The 20,071-nt window shown below is 31.9% G+C and overlaps 1 protein-coding gene across 1 annotated transcript; it reads right to left on the bottom strand.

Moving 5' to 3' along the window:
• Positions 1 to 4,540: 4,540 nt before the first annotated feature.
• Positions 4,541 to 6,802, bottom strand: LOC129795212 (odorant receptor 4-like). The gene is made up of 3 exons (XM_055836299.1): positions 6,621 to 6,802; positions 4,685 to 5,360; positions 4,541 to 4,608 (listed from the first exon to the last, which is right to left on the bottom strand). The coding sequence occupies exons 1-3, from the start codon at positions 6,800 to 6,802 to the stop codon at positions 4,555 to 4,557; spliced, it is 912 nt and encodes a 303-aa protein (XP_055692274.1). The 3' UTR covers positions 4,541 to 4,554.
• Positions 6,803 to 20,071: the final 13,269 nt, after the last annotated feature.

Genomic DNA, 20,071 nt, shown 5'->3' with positions numbered 1-20,071 from the left:
CGTATTATTCGGATGATCCGTCAAAGAAAACAAAATATTCAGAAACGAACGTTTAGCAAAAGTCTAAAAAGTACTAAATTCTAGTCGCAAAAGTAAAATTCAATGTAGTACTTTATAGGCTTAAGTTTAGTACCTTTTTCCCATTGTATTCAGCTTGAATTTACTATGTTTTTGAATTAAATTTAGTACACTTTTAATTATTGAAGTTATGTAGTACATTTTTGGTTTCAATTTACTATTGCATCGGCTAGAATTTAGTACTTTTTAAAATTCAATCTTAATAAGTAAATTCAATAATTAAAAGTACTAAATTCCTAATCGATAAAACATATTAAATTCTATCCAAAAAATAGTAAATTCTAACAGAAAACATTCTGAATTTAATAAAAAAAATTACAAATTTTAAGCTGAATAAGTACTAAATTTAATCCTAAAAAGTAATAAAAAAGTACTAAATTCAAGCTGAAGAAGTACTAAATTCTCGCTGAAAATGAAAATATTCAGATCTTTGGAAATATTGTGATTATTCGTTAATCTTTGGATTATTCGCCAAAATAGTCCAAATATTCGGCTCTTGATTGATTTTCTTTCTTTTTTTTTACTTTCATAAATATATTTTAAAAAAAACAATAAGTTTATAATATAAGTAATATAAGTTTAACTAACTATACGAAGTAATTTTTTTTTTACTGAAGAAACAAATATTTTAATAAATAAAGCGAATATTTTACTGATCAAACAATTGAATATTTCACTGACTACACAATTTTTTCTCTGAAAAACTGAACAAGTATTCTTTATTATTTTACTGATTTTAATATTATTTTGACAAAAAAATTAAATGTATTTAAACAAACATTTAACTGAATAAACATATAATTTACTGACTAATTAAAGATTTTACTTTAATCTTTTGCCATGAATTGGCTCAAGTAGCCTCAAAAACTCCAATCCTTACTAAAGGTTCTGTAGAAGAATTCAAAGACAATCCCTCAATGAAACTTCTTGGTGTGATGGGACAACAAAATTCAATGAATAAAAAGTTTTTATTTATTGATGCAAAATTGCTCAATTTTCACGTAAATAATTAATACGAAAATTGGTCAATTAACTAACAATAGAGCTGTATTTGTTCAAACTATTTTAAAATTACTTTTCCTGGTACTTTTTCCTTCGCGGAAGGAACATTAACAGTGTTACAAGGAATTAGGACAGACGTTAAGAGAAACATGGTGGAGCAAAAGTTCGTTAAAAAAGAAGAAATTTTGAGGAATTTTCGAGACTTTCGTGCTTTTTTGGAGCTTCTTCTCGATTTTAATGCTTTGCCGATGATTCCTGAACGTTTCTGGTGCTTCAGCATTAAAATCTTCATATTTCCTCCGGTTTTTGTGTCTGCAATTGCCTTCTCAGCGTGGTACATCATTTGTGCAACGGATACAACGTCTGATGTGGAAAACCTCACTTTCTACTCACTCGTTGTCTTAGTGGCTCATATTCAAGTTGGTACGAAAGTTTGTACGTTTATCTGGAGCAGGGAATGGGTTAAGACCTTTCTGGATTGGTTTGAAGAGTTCTACGCGCTCAAGGAAAAAGACTTGAAGATGAAAAAGATTATTGAAGATCAACTAATCAGTACGCTGAATGCTGCCAAAACTTGCTCAAAGTACAGTCAATCTGTCATTTATGGATTTTTTCAATGATTTTCTAACCTTAAAGTTTGTTGCAGGGCAGTAGGAATGGCTTATGGCAGTACAGCAGTAGCAATGATTTCATTCTTTCTCTACAAAGGTTTGTCAGATGATTGCTTTTCAGTATTCCAAATAAACTCCTAACTACAGATTGCTAATTTACAGGAGATTCTTTCATATATCGCTTTCCTGCTACATCAGACGAACCGTCGTCTGCACTTCATCTGATCTTACTGCAGACTTATCAGTCTGCAGTTATTTTCTTAAATACTTTCCTCGTTTTCATTTGTGATTCAACAATTGCAATGATAGGATTTCACATAATGGGCCTATTGAGGATCCTTAGTAAGTTTATTTTGTTGCTTGAAGACTCCTTTGATGCCTGTTCGGAGTTCCTGTGTCGCATTCAAAGTCTTCACTGTGAAATTATCAATCGTAGTAGAGCCTTCAATGATCTCCTATTTCACCTTCTACTAGTTCAGCTTTTCTCCAGTATTTTTCTCATCTTTATGAACTTGTCTGCTATTCGCTCTGACGCTGTGGGATTTGTATTCTACTTCCTGGGAGGTTCTTCTATTACCCAGCTTCTCCTTATTTGCCTCTTTGGGGAAGTTATTTTTATGCGGTATAGCCTTGTTGAGCGTTGCTTGAGATTAACTACGTGGTATGAAATGTCCTTGGAAGATCAGAAGAAGTTCGTCCTGATCCTGAGGATGGCACAGAAGCCGTATGGCCTTAAAGCAGGTGGAATGTATGATGTTTCCATGCCGACTTTTATTGAGGTAAAATCTGTTCAAATTAGTCCTTAAAACGGATGAGTTTTGAATGATTTTTTCCGTTGCAGATAATGAAGCTTGCTATCTCCTACTGCGCTATACTCTTTACGATTATAGAGTGAGAAATTTATGGTCCTAAAGGTGAATTTTATAGGAGCAGATCAATAAATCGTAAAATAGGAGCGATTATAAATTGTAGTGTATCGAGAATGTTCGCAGTGTTGACGCAAATAGTCTTGACGTAGTTTTTGACGCATCAGGGAACGAAGGAGTTTTAATTACAGAACAATTAACTGCAATTAGTTGCACCCTACTCCAACTTCTGGTATTGATTGCGTATTCTGTGTATTGAGGAAATTCCTACAATATCCAATATCACGTCATGAGAAAAGGAGCATAAGGCAGTTAACAGGATTCACTCTGTCCTACTCCTAACTATTATGAGAACTTTGCACGTGTCTTGTTGATTTTTTTGCTCGTTCCTATAATTAAAAATAATCAATAAATGGAAATATCTCCACAATATTGCCTTTTTTATTATGAAATTCATTTTAGTATTCCATCAACGTCTTGACTAGAAGGATAGAGATAGAGAGTCATGAAGACCTTATTCAGGACTTTTGAGATCTTCTACAATTTATTCTTCTTCGGAAGTAAATTCAAAGGCCTTTTTACGGTTAAAGCATTCAAAATCTGCATTGCTGCTTACGTAATTGGTGTACTTGTTAACGTGGTTTGTCTACTTAATTGTCTGATGAACAGTGAAGGTTTGGCCAAAACGGAAAAGTCGAAGCGTCTAAATCAAAGCTATGTCTTTGCAATTATTCAAATAATTTTCAAACCTTGTGAAATACTGTTTAATCAAGCAATCTTTAGCAATTTAATGGAGTGGATTAGTGGTTTGGAAGAGCGGCAGTTTGAAGGATTCATTGAAAAATCTGCACAGGGGTACTTAGCCAGAATTCGGAAATATTCATTGAAAGCAGTCAAGTATGCTGAACTGTCTTTTTTTCTCATTTTCTTACCTTAAAATTGATCCTTTCAGTTTACTTTTATTCTCTATTGTCCTGCTTCTCATGTTTCTGTTCGCTTCTTGGTTTCGATGCTTCCTTACAGAATTATGTCCTTTATCTACGTGCAGGGAGCAGCAGGATTTATCCTGGACTTGAGCCTTTCTCACGATCTCATCATAACAATGCCATTTCTTTCAAGTATTGCCCATAAAAATCTTCAGCTTCTAATTCAAGGCTATTCAATAGTTCTTGCTGCAACTATAATCTTCATTTTTGACCTGTTCTACCTGATAGTAGCTATATACATAATGGCAATGTCCTTTATTGTGAAGGATGCTGTAAAATCATTAAAATTTGCCGAAGATCGAGGGAAAAGATTACAAAGTATTCAAGAACTTCACTCAGAATACATTAAAAAACTCAATCTGTACTCTGAAGGAACTTCAAGGATGCTCCTTCTTCAACTAGTTACAAGCGTCATTGGACTACAACTACTGCTTTACATTTACAAAACATCTTCAAATGAATTTGTTGGAGCTTACATTTTTACAGCTCTTGTTCAAATTTTTCTCATTTGTTTCCTCTGTGAAATCCTTGAAGTAACCACGGAGGATATTTATGATGAAATGTGCCGTGTGGATTGGTATGAATTTGACATTAAGGAGCAAAAACATTTCCTCTTTTGCCTGCAAATGGCTCAGAGGAATTATGGACTCAGAGCAGGAGGAATGTACAACATTAATCTCATGTTGTTTGTGCAGGTGCGAATAATTTATTTATTTTGCGTTTAAATTCACACTTAAATTAACATTTTTCTTGTGTTTTATTGTAGATTATGAAGCTGAGTTATTCTTATTGTACTTTTATGCAGGCTGTTGTTGATCAATAAGCAAAACTAACATATAATAACAACTAACCATTGATGTTTCAACTACACAATACTAAATTTCTTAAATGTATGGTTATGATGCTTAAACCTCAGCGTCCCTCTTTGTGTAGTGTGGCGCCATCTAGTAGCAAACACTAATAAATCACCAACAAATAACCAGCCTAACCAGCAGTAGCCGGTTTGAAGAGTTAATTGCTGAAAGTGTAGAGAATGGCGCAGTAGGAGAAGGCAAGTTTAATAATCTGCAAAAATATTTGAATTTGAATTAAAACTTCTGCGCGATTAACTGAAAATAAAAAAATTAAACTCATGACAAACCTGAATGAATGTACTTAGATTCACTTCGTACATCCCTGCCGCCTTCAGCCCGTACTCTCGTTGAGCCATTCCAAGGATAATCAAAAAGACTTTTTGATCCTTCAGACTCAGCTCGTACCAATTAGTCAGGTAGAGTGTATCAGATAGTTTGTCCGTTTTATAACGAATAAATTCCCCAAGAAGGCACAATGGGAGTAATTGCATTAGGGCACAAAGGCACAGCAAGTAACCATCAATATTTTCCGTACCCTTTCGTAGAAAGAGAAAGACAATAAGAAAAAATACGATACTTGAAAAAAATTGAATGAAAGTCATCTCGGAAAAAGTCTCATTGAGCAGGTTAACATCTCCGAGGACATTGCAATGCATCTTGATGATTTTCTTGAAGAAATTTGGAGTTGTTTTAATTTTATCATTGGAAATCCTAATGTAATCTTCAAGAATGTCAATTTCCGTTGCAATTGGTATACCCAGACAAAGTATGGCGAGTTCAATTGTCATAAAATAGTGCCCCGTTAGCATGGCATGAAGAGTTGGAATTGATCTTAGGCCCTCTATCAAGAGTGGTGAAGTAATATTCGTGCGAGGAATATCAATGATAAGACCAATTTTTTCATTAAATCGCATTGAGAGTCCAAAAATTGATATACTTAGTACGCCAGTACGTAGTCCCCATCTAAAGAAAAAGAAATTAAATAAAAATATCGTCAATTAGTTGGTGTTCTTGAGAAGAATTAAGGGGAAGTTTATAAGGAATTTTTCAGAAAGGTTCTTAAAGAATTTTTTATAGAGATTCTTAAAGAACTTTTCAAAGAAATTTTCAAAGAATTTTTCTGAGAGATATTTAAAGAACTTTTCAAAGAATTTTTCGGTGCGATTATCAAGGAATTTTCTCAGAGATTTGTAAGGAATTTTTCACAGAATTTTTCTGATAGATATTTAAAGATCTTTTAAAAGACATTTTCAAAGAATTTTTCAAAAAATATTTCAGAGATTTGCAGAGACTTTTTCATAGACATTTTTAACCCTTGGAATGCGGAGCGGGGTCGTTGAACGACCCCAGCGCTATATTTCGTGTTATATCTCCATAAATATAAAAGATACCATTCCCATCTTTTGGAAATAAGTTCTTTGGTTATCTGAGGAGGTTGTGTAAAAATTTCAGCGCAATCCGTCCACCACAAGAAAAGTTATTAAGGAAAATGTAGAAGAAGGGAATTCAAAAATTGGTGTAACGGCCATGCTGCGGAAAATTTCTTAGAATGAAGTTAGTCACATCATGAATCATATGGTTGAAGGGGGTTGAAGGGTTGTGTTTACTTTCTCACTTTACCATCTCAGTGTCTGAATTATCGCGAATAAGTAACATAAACAACATAAAACATAATTAGAAGCATATAAGTGTGCAAAACAATAAAGAATATTCGAGAAATATTGCCATTTATCACGGTGCGGGAAGTGAGGGGAATGTGGGGAAGTAGTGAAAAAAAATAGCAGTTGCGGTCAACTTCGTGGCAAATTTCTCACGAAGAAAGTGTGAAAAATGAGTGAAAAATGTTTTTCCCTAATATCTTCTTCTGCGTGTTTCCGGGTGGCGAATTTGTGATGCAAGGGGCAAGAGGACTATATAAGGAATCTATAGGCACTAACCCGACAGTTCCCGGTTGTATGGTTTATGAGAAAATTGGCCTTCTTTTTGGGGTCGTTCAACGACCCCACCTTCGCATTCTACGTAACTACCAAGGCCTCCGCATTCCAAAGGTTAAGAACTTTGATTAATTTTCATGGAACTTTAAAACAGATTAATTAATGTTCTCAATGAAAATATTCTTAGCTGTAACAAATTTTGTGCTATTAATAATTTTTTTTAGTCAAAAGAACACTGTAAGAACACGGCAGAAATGGGTTAATTCTTTAAACAAAAAGAAAGTCTTACTTTGTGCAAACTTTCCAAAGTTTTAGAGAATTCTTCAGACGTTCCACAAGAATTTTCTGCAAATCTTCATCAGTTTCCTCAATGTTGAACAATTCACAAATTTTCTTGAACAATTCAAGAATTTCCTTTCGTCGATAGCTCCCAAGGGATATTTTAATGAAGTACAGCAACGTCCCAAACATATATAAATTTGTAGTCATAATATTTTCATTAATTTCCCCATCGAATGCCGTTATTAAATGCAAAAGAATAAACGGGAAACAAATTAAATTGTAAATGACCACAAAATAATTATAGAAACGTTCCAACGAAGAGGTAGAAAAAATATTAAATGTTAAAGTTGAAATTTTAAAATCCATTTCAGATTTATTCTTTGTAAACTCTTCCAAATGAAATGCCATTTTTTCTTAACACGGAATAGGTTTTTTTTGTAAGATTTCGAAAAGTTTGTATTTAAATTTGTCTAAGGAAGTTAATTCCTTATTAGTATTCTTGAAATTTCTCACAATTAAACTTCAAACTTGTTCTTTTAACTGAATCTTTTCGATTTTTTTTATAGGAAAATAAAAACTTTTTTATGGTTTTTTTTATGCACTCAAAGTCACCAAAGTTAAATAAGGTGTGGTCTTGACGAGAAGGGAAATAAAACTGAAGGGATTTCCCAATGGGCTGAATGGAAAGCCTCTCCACTGATACAATAAAAAAAATATTTTAAATCAATATTTCGAGGTGTTAAAAATGTTTGTTTTATTTATTAGAGTGAGAAATGGCGCAAATGTTCGCCATTTTGAAAAAAAAAAAAAAATGTCGCGTCCCCCTTACCATTTACGTCGCCATCTGTTCATAAAGCGTTTTTACACTGTCATTATTTCGTGGAGTATTACATTTTTCGTTTTACTTTTCAACTTATCTTCCAAATTGCAGGCTGAATTGTAAGAAATTTTACTGACTTTAAAATTCTACAATAAATTCTCTTTAACATTGCACAAGTTAATTTTATTGTAATACCCTCGGTAATACCTGTGATACTTATACACTGAAAAAAAAAATGTGATCGATGTGAGAAATTGATTTTTATTCTCTTGTCGATAAGCTTCTCCTCGAGCTGAGGGAATGAGAAATTGAATAAAATTACTCTTTGCAGTGCATTGCAAACGTTTTCTAGGGTCAAATTCACTATATGTACTTAACACTTGGAGGATCGTGGTTTCTAACCTCAAAAGTTTGACTTTCTTTTTCTCTTAAAAGAAAACATTTTTCCAAGTTTTCTTTCGACGATCATGAAGTAATGGATCTCTTCTACACACAGATGTAAAAATTATAACGATATTTTTAAGAGATTTTATTCTGAGACGTTTTTAAAAATGTCGAATTGGCCACGATGGCCAGAAAAATCCTCCAATGCAATGTTTAAATCCGGTTTAGTTTGTCTCTTAAGCCGTTTCATGATTTCTTTACCAGACTTAACTGTTTGAAGCAAAACTTTAAGATTTTGACATATTGAATTTAATTTATAAGAAAACAAAAAAAGCTTGGGGGAGGTCTAAATAAACTGAGACTTAAGTTAAATTTTAAACCTTAAGCCTTGCTTAAAAAGGTTAAAAGCTTCGAGTTAGTTTAACCAACTTGGACGTAGCTTTAACAAACCTAGGGCTTGTTTAAGAGAACTTAATTCCAAACTTAGTTGTGAATTTAAATCTTATTTCATAACAAAAATAAAGCCTGAAAGCCAGCTTAATGATCCGTTAATAATCTAATAATTAATATCTAATATTAATATACATATCGAGGGCTGCATTGTAAAACCGGCTAAGTCGGTTCGGAGCTCATACCGACTTAGCCGGTTTTACAATGCAGCCCTCGATATGTTTTTTTTCCAACTTCCTTTCAACATCTTTAATCAAATAAAATAACGTATTTACCTCTTTGGAGATAGATCTAATTTTTTATTCCATGTTGATTTAAAAATTCAAACTGGTAACGATGTTCCCGGTACTCAGCAAAATCCTATGAGTGTTAAATATCGATTAATTGTCCTTTTGAATACTCGGGAAAATCGCTTTTCCACCAATCAACATTGGAAAAATAACTTCTTGTCTTTTGGGTCTATTAATTTATTTTTATTTATTTTAAAAATAATTTTTCTTACAAATTGTTGGAGAGTAAAAGGAATTTCTTTTGCTGCTAAAACTTTTAACGAACTCTTGTTGGAAAAAAAGGAGGAAAGAGAATATTTTCCACTGAATTGATTAACTTTATTGATTTTAAAATTGCACAAAAGTTTTCCTCAACAGTGCATTAGTATTTGTTGTTGCTGTATTACACTGTAAAAGCTAATTTATGTGATCGATTTGAGAAACTCTCTGAAGGCCTTCCTTGCTGTTTCAGTTGTTCTAATTCATAACAGTTTGCATGATGGCGCAGTAGCTGAAAACCAACTTCATGATCTGAAATAAAAGATTCAATTTATTAAATAATTTTAGTTTGAATTTCAAATTAATTTTTAACATTAACCTGTAGAAACATATTGAGATCAATGTTGTAGATTCCTCCTGCCCTTAGGCCGTAGTTCCTCTGAGCCATTTGCAGGCAAAAGAGGAAATGTTTCTGATCCACAATACTCATCTCGTACCAATCTGTTTGACAGAAATCATCGTAAATGTCTTCAGGTTGCATTGAAACAATCTGTCCAAGAAGGCAAATGAGGAGAATTTCAAATGTAGCACCTAAAAAGGCTGCTTTCAGTGTTAGAGTACTCGTCAATTCATTTGTTGTGAAGAGAAAAAGAACTAAATTAATGAAGCTGGTTGAAAGTTGAATGAGCGCCAACATGGAGAAGGTATTGCAGAAGGCATCGAGTTTAATGAGGAGCTCACAGTGAAGCAATTGAATGGCTCTAAGAAGTTTTGAACGCCTCTCAGTTGATGCTTCTTCGTCTGCTTCTGTTTCCGCTCTTGCAATCTTCATCTTCTTAATGCTGTCTCTTATGATGAAAGTCATACAGACAATGTGAAGGCCAGTAAGAATAGGTAGAAAATCGAAAAAGACCATCGTGGACATGGCAACGGTTGAAATTACAATTTGAATAAATATTGCGATGCCGTTGCCGGCGTTTTTGAAGAGATCAGATGTTGGTATAAATGGTAAAATTACAACTTTACTGTAGAAAAGACTTTCCACCGTAAAAGACGATCCTCCCAACGTGTAGATTAGAAAGATTAATCTAAAATAGATTTAAAGAAGGTTTAAACATAAAATCCTTAAAGAAACTAATGAATGAATCAAGATTTTGGTTTTTTTGACGAGTCCATTTGAAGATTTCCGAAGTTCTGAATATTTTAATTCAGATTCAATTCCGTTGTTAAAAACCGAACAACGCGAAATCGAATAAAGATCATATTCTGCGACCAAAGAATCTTTGAAATTTCAAGAATTTATTTTGAAAATGTAATTTTAGGTTTAAAATTCAGTACTTTTTGGCTTGATTTTAGTGACTGTTTTAAAACTTTTTAGAGCTCTTGTTCCTCAATCTTTTCCTTTTTTTTCGGACGGAAATCAAACAATATTTTTTTTTCAGTTTGAAGTTATTCCTTTTAAAACAAATATTTTGATTTCTTTGGCGAATTATCCTATGAATAATTTCATTCAGATAAACACCGGTTTTAAATAATTTTGAAAACTTCATTTAATCATTACCTTAAGAGTTTCCGACTCCACTCTGCAGCCATACGGGTATACTTCTTCCCATAATCTTTAAGTAAATCATCAAATTCTCGATGCTCAAAGGTCTTCATCCAATTCAGTAAATCATAAAATTCATCGCAATTCATAAAGAGATAAATTCCCTTGAAAACAACATGTCCAAAGATAAGAGTAAATATTTGAAGGATTAATGTAGATCTCATTCTTTGCTCAATGTTTAGATCATCATCGAGATTAATAAGACACAGCACAGAGCCTAAGAAACCCACAATCAATGAAAGAGCCACAAAGATTACAAAAGAATTAAAAAATCTCTTAATATGCAAAACTTTTCGGTTTAACGAAACGATTTTCACAAAGAGCTCAAGAATTTTCCACAATATCTTCATGTTCTCTGAAGCGTCGGTTAAAAATGAACTGCACTGAAACTCGGAAAGGCAAAGACTGAATGAAAATGTTTAGGGATTTATTTCCACCCCTAAAGAAAATTATCATAATACGTAATAAGCAGTAACGCAAGATAGGGGAGATTGGAGCTAAAATGTCCTTTCAAAGCTCATAATTTATTCTGAAAATCAAATTAGGTAAAAATATTTTTTTGGCTTAATTTGAACTCGAACCAGAAAAGAGTTTACCCGCTTTGTATTACGTATATTAAAAGTTGATTAAAATGATACCTATATTAAAAAAAAATTCTCAAAAGGAAGTTGAATAATTAAGAAATTTTTGACATTCCCTTTCCCTTGAGAAAATCTTAAAATTAAAATTTCTTTTGATTATTTTGTTGAGCAATTAGAGTTTTAATAAACACGTTAAAAATATTCAATCAATGGGTTTAACTCACTTCTAAGTCAGGTTCAAGTTATGTAAGTCAGGGCTAAGTTGAAGCTTTTTAGAACAGAAAAAAAATTTAACCAAATCATGATTATGTTTTTATGCCAAATTTACATTTTTTTTTAGCTTTTCTTTTAGGGGGATGGAGATACGGAAACTTATTTTAGTTTAGGCTTAAGCTTGAGATTTTTATGTCAGGAATCATTTCCTTAAGTCAAATTACATTTTCAAATTTCAAAGACATTCAAATTAAATTTGAACTCGAACCAGAAAAGAGTTTACCCGCTTTGTATTACGTATATTAAAAGTTGATTAAAATGATACCTATATTAAAAAAAAATTCTCAAAAGGAAGTTGAATAATTAAGAAATTTTTGACATTCCCTTTCCCTTGAGAAAATCTTAAAATTAAAATTTCTTTTGATTATTTTGTTGAGCAATTAGAGTTTTAATAAACACGTTAAAAATATTCAATCAATGGGTTTAACTCACTTCTAAGTCAGGTTCAAGTTATGTAAGTCAGGGCTAAGTTGAAGCTTTTTAGAACAGAAAAAAAATTTAACCAAATCATGATTATGTTTTTATGCCAAATTTACATTTTTTTTTAGCTTTTCTTTTAGGGGGATGGAGATACGGAAACTTATTTTAGTTTAGGCTTAAGCTTGAGATTTTTATGTCAGGAATCATTTCCTTAAGTCAAATTATTTCAAATTTGAAAGGTCTTATGAGATAGGATGAAACTATTAAAGATAGTTTTTAGGTTTTCTGAGTCAGGATTAAGTTTTATGAGCTAATCTTAAAAAATTTAAGTTTTTTTATCAGGAAATATCTTTTAAACAAGTTTTAAGCATTTTAGAATAGATTTAAGTTTTCTTAGACATGATTTAAGCTTAAGTTTTCTCAGTCAGGGATATTTCTTTTTAAGGTTTGTAAGTTTTTTGACCTTTTTTTTTAAGTAGAGAAGGGGTAACGGATTTTTTTATAACTTTAATTTAATTTTATTAATGACAAGCCTAAAAAAACTCAAGTTGAGCTTAAAATGAATAAACTCCTTTGTCTTATAATTTTCCCCTTCAAACCATTTTGCTCTAACTTTCTGGGAAATATGACATTGTTTTAGCTTTTCCTCAACCCTTTTACTCGTTGAATTTTCATAGAATTTATAAAGCTATTAGCCCCGATGTTCCCTATAGCAGGAAAACTGTTTCTCACGATGCAATTTGTTTATGTTGTGACCTTCTAAACTTATTGAACTCATTTGAGGGAGAACCCTTCCATTGAAGAGTAATAAAAAATTAATCATCTCACCGCGTTCATAATAATTTGTTTAATAAACTTTTGCGTTTAGGGCGATGTTGAAAATTTATGTCACACATTGAGGCGAATGAGAACACGCCTTTAACAATTTTAATATTTTTCGCGCGCGCGCTTTCTCGTCGGAAAACTACAAGATGGCGTCGCACTTAAAATGGAGAAAAGTGATTTTCTTACACTTCAATAATTAGGCTACAAATGTAACCAACATTGGAAAACCGAGTTTAAGAAAAACCCCAAGAAAAATGGAAACATTAAAAATGTGTAAGTTCTAACAGCTTTCCCAAGAGACCCCCCTTAAATTAATTTGCGTTCTAGTTTGCTCTCACAAAATTGGTACACTGAAAGAAACACAGCTCCCGTAAGCTTGGTCAGCTTACCTGTACATTTATTCCATGTTGATTTAAAAAATCAAACTGGTAACGGTGTTCAGCAAAATCCTCGGAGTGTTAAATATCGATTAATTGTCCTTTTGAATGCTCGGAAAAATCGTTTTTCCACCAATCAGCGTTGAAAAAAATAACTTCTTTAATTGTCTTTTGGGTGAATAAAATTTTTTTTTATTTAAAAAATCATTTTGCTCACAAATTGTTGAAGTGTAAAAGGAATTACTTTTGCTGCTAAAACTTTTAACAAACTCTTGTTGGAAAAAACGGAGGAGAGAGAATATTTTCCACTGAATTGATTAACTTTATTGATTTTAAAATTGCACAAAAGTTTTCCTCAGCACTGCATTAGTATTTGTTGTTGCTGTATTACACTGAAAAAGCTAATTTATGTGATCGATTTGAGAAAATCTCTGAAGGGCCTTCCTTGCTGTCTCAGTTGTTCTAATTCATAACAGTTTGCATGATGGCGCAATAGCTGAAAACCAGCTTCATGATCTGAAATAAAAGATTCAATTTATTAAATAATTTTAGTTTGAATTTCAAATTAATTTTTAACATTAACCTGTAGAAACATATTGAGATCAATGTTGTAGATTCCTCCTGCCCTTAGGCCGTAGTTCCTCTGAGCCATTTGCAGGCAAAAGAGGAAATGTTTCTGATCCACAATACTCATCTCGTACCAATCTGTTTGACAGAAATCATCGTAAATGTCTTCAGGTTGCATTGAAACAATCTGCCCAAGCAAGCAAATGAGGAGAATTTCCATCATAGCACCAAAAAAGGATGCTTTCAACGTAAAGGTACTCGTCAATTCATTTGTTGTAAAAAGAATAAAAAGTAAAAGAAGGAAGCTATTTATAAGTTGTATAAGAGCCAACATGGAGAAGGTATTGCAGAAGGCATCGAGTTTAATGAGGAGCTCACAATGAAGCAACTGAATGACTTTGAGAAGTTTTGAACGTCTCAAAATTGATGCTTCTTCGTCTGCTTCTGTTTCCGCTCTTGCAATCTTCATATTCTTAATGCTGTCTCTTATGATGAAAGTCATACAGATAATATGAAGGCCTGTTAGAATAGGCAGAATATCGAAAAAGACCATCGCGCACATGGCAACAGTTGAAATTACAATTTGAATAAACATTGCGATGCCGTTGCCAAAAAAATCGGACGTTGGTATAAAGGGTACTATTACAACTTTAGTGAAGAACAGAATTTCCACCGTAAAAGATGACGCTCCAAACGTGTAGAATGCAAACATGAATCTAAAAGAGATTTAAAGAAGTTTTAAACATAATCCATAAAGTAACTAAAAAAATAAACCAAAGGGGTATATATTTATCTGAAGAATAAACTGGTGATGTGTATGGTGAATCATCCGAATATTTCCAAAGTTGAAATCGAATAAAAATCTAAGAAATAGAATTTAGCACTTTTCGGTTTGATTTTACAATTTTTCTGCTAGATTTTTAAACTTCTTAGGCTTAATTTTAATATTTTTCGCCTTGAATTTACTCTCTTTTGGTCTTGAATTAAATATTTTTTAGGCTTTTGCTTTTCAATCTGTACCTTTTTATGCCTGATAATTACTTAAAAATTTTCTGTTTGAATTTATATTTTTCTATGATGTAATTTACTAATTTTCGGCTTGATTTTAATCCTTTTTAGTTATGAATTATAAATATGTTTTAAGCTTTTGTTCCTTTATCTCTGCCTTTTTAAGACTTAAAATGGATTTCTTGCTCACAGAATACGACCAAATTTTTTTTTAATCTTCAGTTTACTAATTTTCAGTTTAACCTTTGGAATGCGGAGGCCTTGGTAGTTACGTAGAATGCGAAGGTGGGGTCGTTGAACGACCCCAAAAAGAAGGCCAATTTTCTCCCAAACTATACAACCTGGAGTTGTCGGGTTAGTGCCTATAGATTCCTTATATAGTCCTCTTGCACCCTGCACCACAAATTCGCCGCCCTAAAATACTTAGAAGGAGATATTAGGGAAAAACATTTTTCAATCATTTTTCACAATTTCTTTTTGAGAAATTTGCCAAGAAACTGCAATTTTTTTTTCACTCTTCCCCACATTCCCCTAACTTCCCGCAAAGTGATAAATGGCAATATTTCTCGAATATTCTTTATTGTTTTGCACATTTACATGCTTCTAATTATGTTTTATGTTGTTTATGCTCTAAAAAATTTTCCGCAGCATGACCGTTACACCAATTTTTGAATTCCCTTCTTCTACATTTTCCTTAATAACTTTTCTTGTGGTGGTCGGATTGAGCTAAAATTTTTACACAACCTCCTCAGATAACCAAAGAACTTATTTCCAAAAGATGGGAATGGTATCTTATATATTTATGGAGATATAACACGAAATATAGCGCTGGGGTCGTTCAACGACCCCGCTCCGCATTCCAAGGGTTAAAATTCAGTACATTTTGGCTTGATTTTAGTGGCTGTTTTAAAACTTTTTAGAGCTCTTGTTCCGCAATCTTTGCCTTTTTTTGACGGAAATCAAACAATATTTTTTTCAGTTTGAAGTTATTCCTTTTAAAACAAATATTTTGATTTTTTTGGCGAATTATCCGATGAATAATTTCATTCAGATAAACACCGGTTTTGAATAACTTGGAAAACTTCTTTCAATCATTACCTTAAGAGTTTCCGACTCCACTCTGCAGTCATTCGTGTATACTTCTTTCCATAATCTCTTAGTAAATCATCAAATTCTCGATGTTCAAAGTTCTTCATCCAATTTAGTAAATCATAAAATTCATCGCAATTCATAAAGAGATAAATTCCCTTGAAAACAACATGTCCAATGACAAGAGTAAGTATTTGAAGGATTAATGTAGATCTCATTCTTTGCTCAATGCTTAGATCATTGTCGAGATTAATAAGACACAGCACAGAGCCTAAGAAACCCACAATCAATGTTAGAGCCACGAAAATTACAAAAGAATTAAAAAATCTCTTAATATGCAAAACTTTTCGGTTTAACGAAACGATTTTCACAAAGAGTTCAAGAATTTTCCACAATGTCTTCATGTTTTTAACCGGTGAAAGCCGCGAAGCTTTCTTAACAACTAACTGCACTGAAACTTGGATGGGAAAAGACTGAATGAAAATGTTTAGGGTATTCTTTACAACCCCTACTAAAGAAAATTTTCTTAATAAGTAATAAGAAGCCGCACAAGATAGGGGAGATTGGAGTAAAAATATTCTTTTAAGGCTCATAATTTATTCTGAAAATCAAATAAGGTAAAAAAAAATTTCCTTATTTTGAGTTCGAAGAAGAAATGAGTTCATCCAGAAAAATATTGACTCAATGGGCTTAACTCACTTCTAAGTCAGGCTTAAGTTTACTAAAAGTCAGAACAAAGTTTTTTTTTTAAAGCATTTTAGGACAGCATTTTAAGCCAGATATTTTTCAGCTTGTTTTTTTTTAAGGGGAAGGAGTTACAAAAAGGATTCAATTTTTTCTATCTGAATTTAGCTTTTTAATCATGATTAAATTTAGTCAGTTAAGCTTGAGTTTTCTAAGTCAGGAATCATTTCCTTAACTAAAGCCTAACTTTTATGGATAGGCTGAAACTTTTGAAGATAGTTTTTAGGATTAAGTTTTATCAGTTTGTCTGAAGAAATTTAAGTTTTCTCAGTCTGGAATAATTTTTTTAAAAAGTTTTATATATTTATGAGTAAGATTTAGGTACCTACCTTAGAATAGATTTAAAATTTGAACCGAACTTTCAACGAATTTGTCTTACATTTTTCTCTAATTTTCTGGGAAATATGCTTTTCTTCAGCTTTTCCTCAACCCTTTTTCTCGTTGAATTTTCATAGAATTTATAAAGCTATTAGCCCCGATGTTCCCTATAGCAAGAAAATTATTTCTCACGATGCAATTTGTTCTTATTGTGACCTTCTAAACTTATTGGACTCACTTGAGGGAAACCCTTCCATTGAAGAGTAATAAAAAATTAATCATCTCACCGCGTTCATAATAATTTGTTTAATAAACTTTTGCGTTTAGGGCGAAGTTGAAAATATATGTCACACATGGAGGCGAATGAGAACACGCCTTTAACAATTCTAATATTTTTCGCGCGCTTTCTCGTTGCACCATTCCATTGATTTTTTTTAGAATTTATATTGACGACAAAACATCTGGAACATTTCCCTTTGAAACTTTGTTGGGAACTCTATGACTTGCCGTGGGACGTTCATAGGACATGTGCTCGTAATATAGTATAACGATTAGTTGGACAACTCAATATTTATTATTTATAAGGTTTATTTTTAACATTTATATTTAAGTAAAATAAATGTTAAAGATCTGTTCTTTAATCTGTTCTTTTTTTTCTGTCGAAATACTTTGTCAAAGCAAATAGGGAAAAAAAGGTTTTCTTTAGATTTTCTAAAAGAAGAATTGACTGGATAAATTAATCTCTTATTGAGAATCTCTGGAACTTTAAAAATAATCCAATTTAATCACGAGAAAACTTTTCACCAGGAAAAATTTATTTATTTTTCAACATAATTTTATTTATTTCTTCAACATTTTCTCAATACTTTTATGTGCTATTGAAACAACAATTTAATTACAAAAATATTCTTTTTGTTTACTTTTCGTGCTGCAATTTATTTCACTGGAAATTAGTTCTTCTAAAAGCGGGTTCGTTTCTTCTCGAAGCGTTGAAATCTTTCGTTGAGCGAAGCAAAGGAATTTCTCTCTAAAATCTCAATTTTCTCAGTGAATTCGGTGCTTTAATATTTTTCTGAGCTTACAGAAAGGCTACCATTAGGGTGCAGTACGTAATGGCGAGCTTAATAATCTGCAAAAGATTATAACTTTTATTTAAAAGAGAATTTTCATTTCAAAGAGATTTTCTTCTTTAAGGAATTATTGAAAATTTCAAAGTTTTACCTGGAAAAACGTTACAATGTTAATGTCGTACATCCCACCGGCCTTCATGCAGTAGTTTAATTGCGAAATCTTCAGCATAAGGACGAAATTCTTCTTGTCAGCAATGGTAAAATCATACCATTTAGTTTGATACAGCTCCTCGCAGATTTTGTCGGTTTTCATTTGAATAATCTGCCCAAAGAGGCAAAAGAGTGCCAACTGACAGAACACACATATAATACATTGGTACATGAGGTACTCATTGGGATGAAGCATTATGAGGGAGAATGAGCTGAGGAACATCAAGATACTCCCAGTAAATTGAAAGAGTGTCGCAAAACACGTGGCTGTGTTGAAGTCTTTGAAGATTTCAATGAATTCGCAGTGAAGCTCAAAGACAGTCTTGAGGATTTGTGAAAATTCCTCCCTCTGTGTGTCGTCCTTGAGGTGCTGAATGCCATCCTTAATGATGTCCAGAAAGCCCATAATTTGTAGCCCAACAATGACTAGGGGGCAATCAACAATGGGTGTTGAGAGACCAATAATTGGGAAACAGTAGAAGGTCAAAAAGGCATGAATTTCCCCATGATATGGATGATTATCCGCCACAAAGGGCATCCTTAGCCATATTTTCTTATCATTTGACTCAAAGACCACAAGAAAGGCATAAGAAATGGATGTTAAGATGAAATTAATGTTGTAGATGCTGGAAAAAATGCAAAGAAAAGATATTTTTAGATATCTTTTGAAGGATAATTCATTTTTGGTCTCCTTTTCTCTTATCTGGATAAAAATTAAAAGTTTTTGTTTTGTTTTGTACTAAAAGAAACTTTAAAAATATAAGTCAAATACAGGATATTTTTCAAGGTGAAGAAGACCGAAAGAGAACTTGAGTTTTCCTAACTTAATGAAGAATTTTTCTTACTAAACGACGAATTTTTTTTGGATACAAAGGACTTTTCTAGGCTTAACAATGAATTTGTCAGATGTAACGAAAAATTGTACGGATCACATGAATAATGTTCCTGACTTAACGAACAATTATTCTGATTTAACGAAGAAGTATTATGACTTAACGAAGAATTCTTATGACTTTACGAACAATTATTCTGACTTAACAAAGAATTTTCCTTGCCTAACGAAAAAAATACAAACCTAACGATGAAATTTTCAAACTTAATGATAAATTATAAAGGCCAAATGAATAATATTCCTGACTTAACGAAGAATTCTTTAGTTCTAACAAATAATTTTCCTTTCCTAGATATTTTTTTAAGATTTAACAAAGAAATAAAACAATCAAATAAATAAATAAATAAATAAATAATGAAGAAACTAATTGATCAAAATATGCGTTTATAAAAAAAATGAATAAAACGAATAACTTTAAAAATTTTATGATGTAATTAAAAGAAAAAAATTGAAAATCAAATTTAAAAAAATCTGATTAAATAAAAAGGATTATTTAAACAACAAAAAAATACAGGAAAGTGGAAAAAAAACGATGAAATTGAAAGATTGATCTGCTAATCAAACGAATTTAATTGTAGAATAAACCGAAAAGAATAAAGAAATTATTGAACAATTAATTGAAGAACAAAAACAAAATTAGAAAATTAAATAAAAAAGAAGCATCTTGTCCCAAGATTTTTTCTGATTGAGCCGAAATAAAATTAACAAAGCGATAATTGAAGAATATTTCTATCTAAACGAAAAAAAAACTACGAATAATTCTCTCCAAACGAAGAATTTTGAAGGAATAAAATCGTATAGATTCTGTTTTAACGAATACTTTTTTGAAGTTCTAAATTATTTAAATAAAGAACTTCACATAATTAATTTGGATACATATTTGACTTTAGCAAGTTATCGAAGAATCTTTATAACCGATCGAAGAATATTCCTAACTGAACGAATATAGCTATACAATTGTATATAACAAAAGAGAATTAATATTAAATATTCCGCATTTGCACAAATATTTTTTTCATTTAATGTTTTTTACTTCAGACACTTTTCGTTAAGTTCTTTAAAAAAAACTGACGAAAAATATGTTGAAAATAATCAAATTAATCGAATTACACGAAAAACATCGTTGAAAATTTCCGGGCTTTTTGAATAATTTCTCCGGGGGCATCCCCAAAAGTTCCGTTGAATGTCCTCAGGGGAAGATTCTTGACCCAAATGAAGAGTTTCATGAAGAATTTCTTGTGAATCATGCAGCTGATTTGCTTGAAATTAATCTCAATTTGCACAGAAACAATCAAAGTGGCAAAAAAGAGTTCCATGTGGTCCATTTTGCAGGTCA

The sequence above is a fragment of the Lutzomyia longipalpis genome, chromosome 4 (genome assembly GCF_024334085.1).
Source record: "Lutzomyia longipalpis isolate SR_M1_2022 chromosome 4, ASM2433408v1".
NCBI lineage: Eukaryota > Metazoa > Arthropoda > Insecta > Diptera > Psychodidae > Lutzomyia > Lutzomyia longipalpis.
Note: the sequence above shows the minus strand (reverse complement) of the source record. Positions and strands in the feature narration are given on the sequence as shown.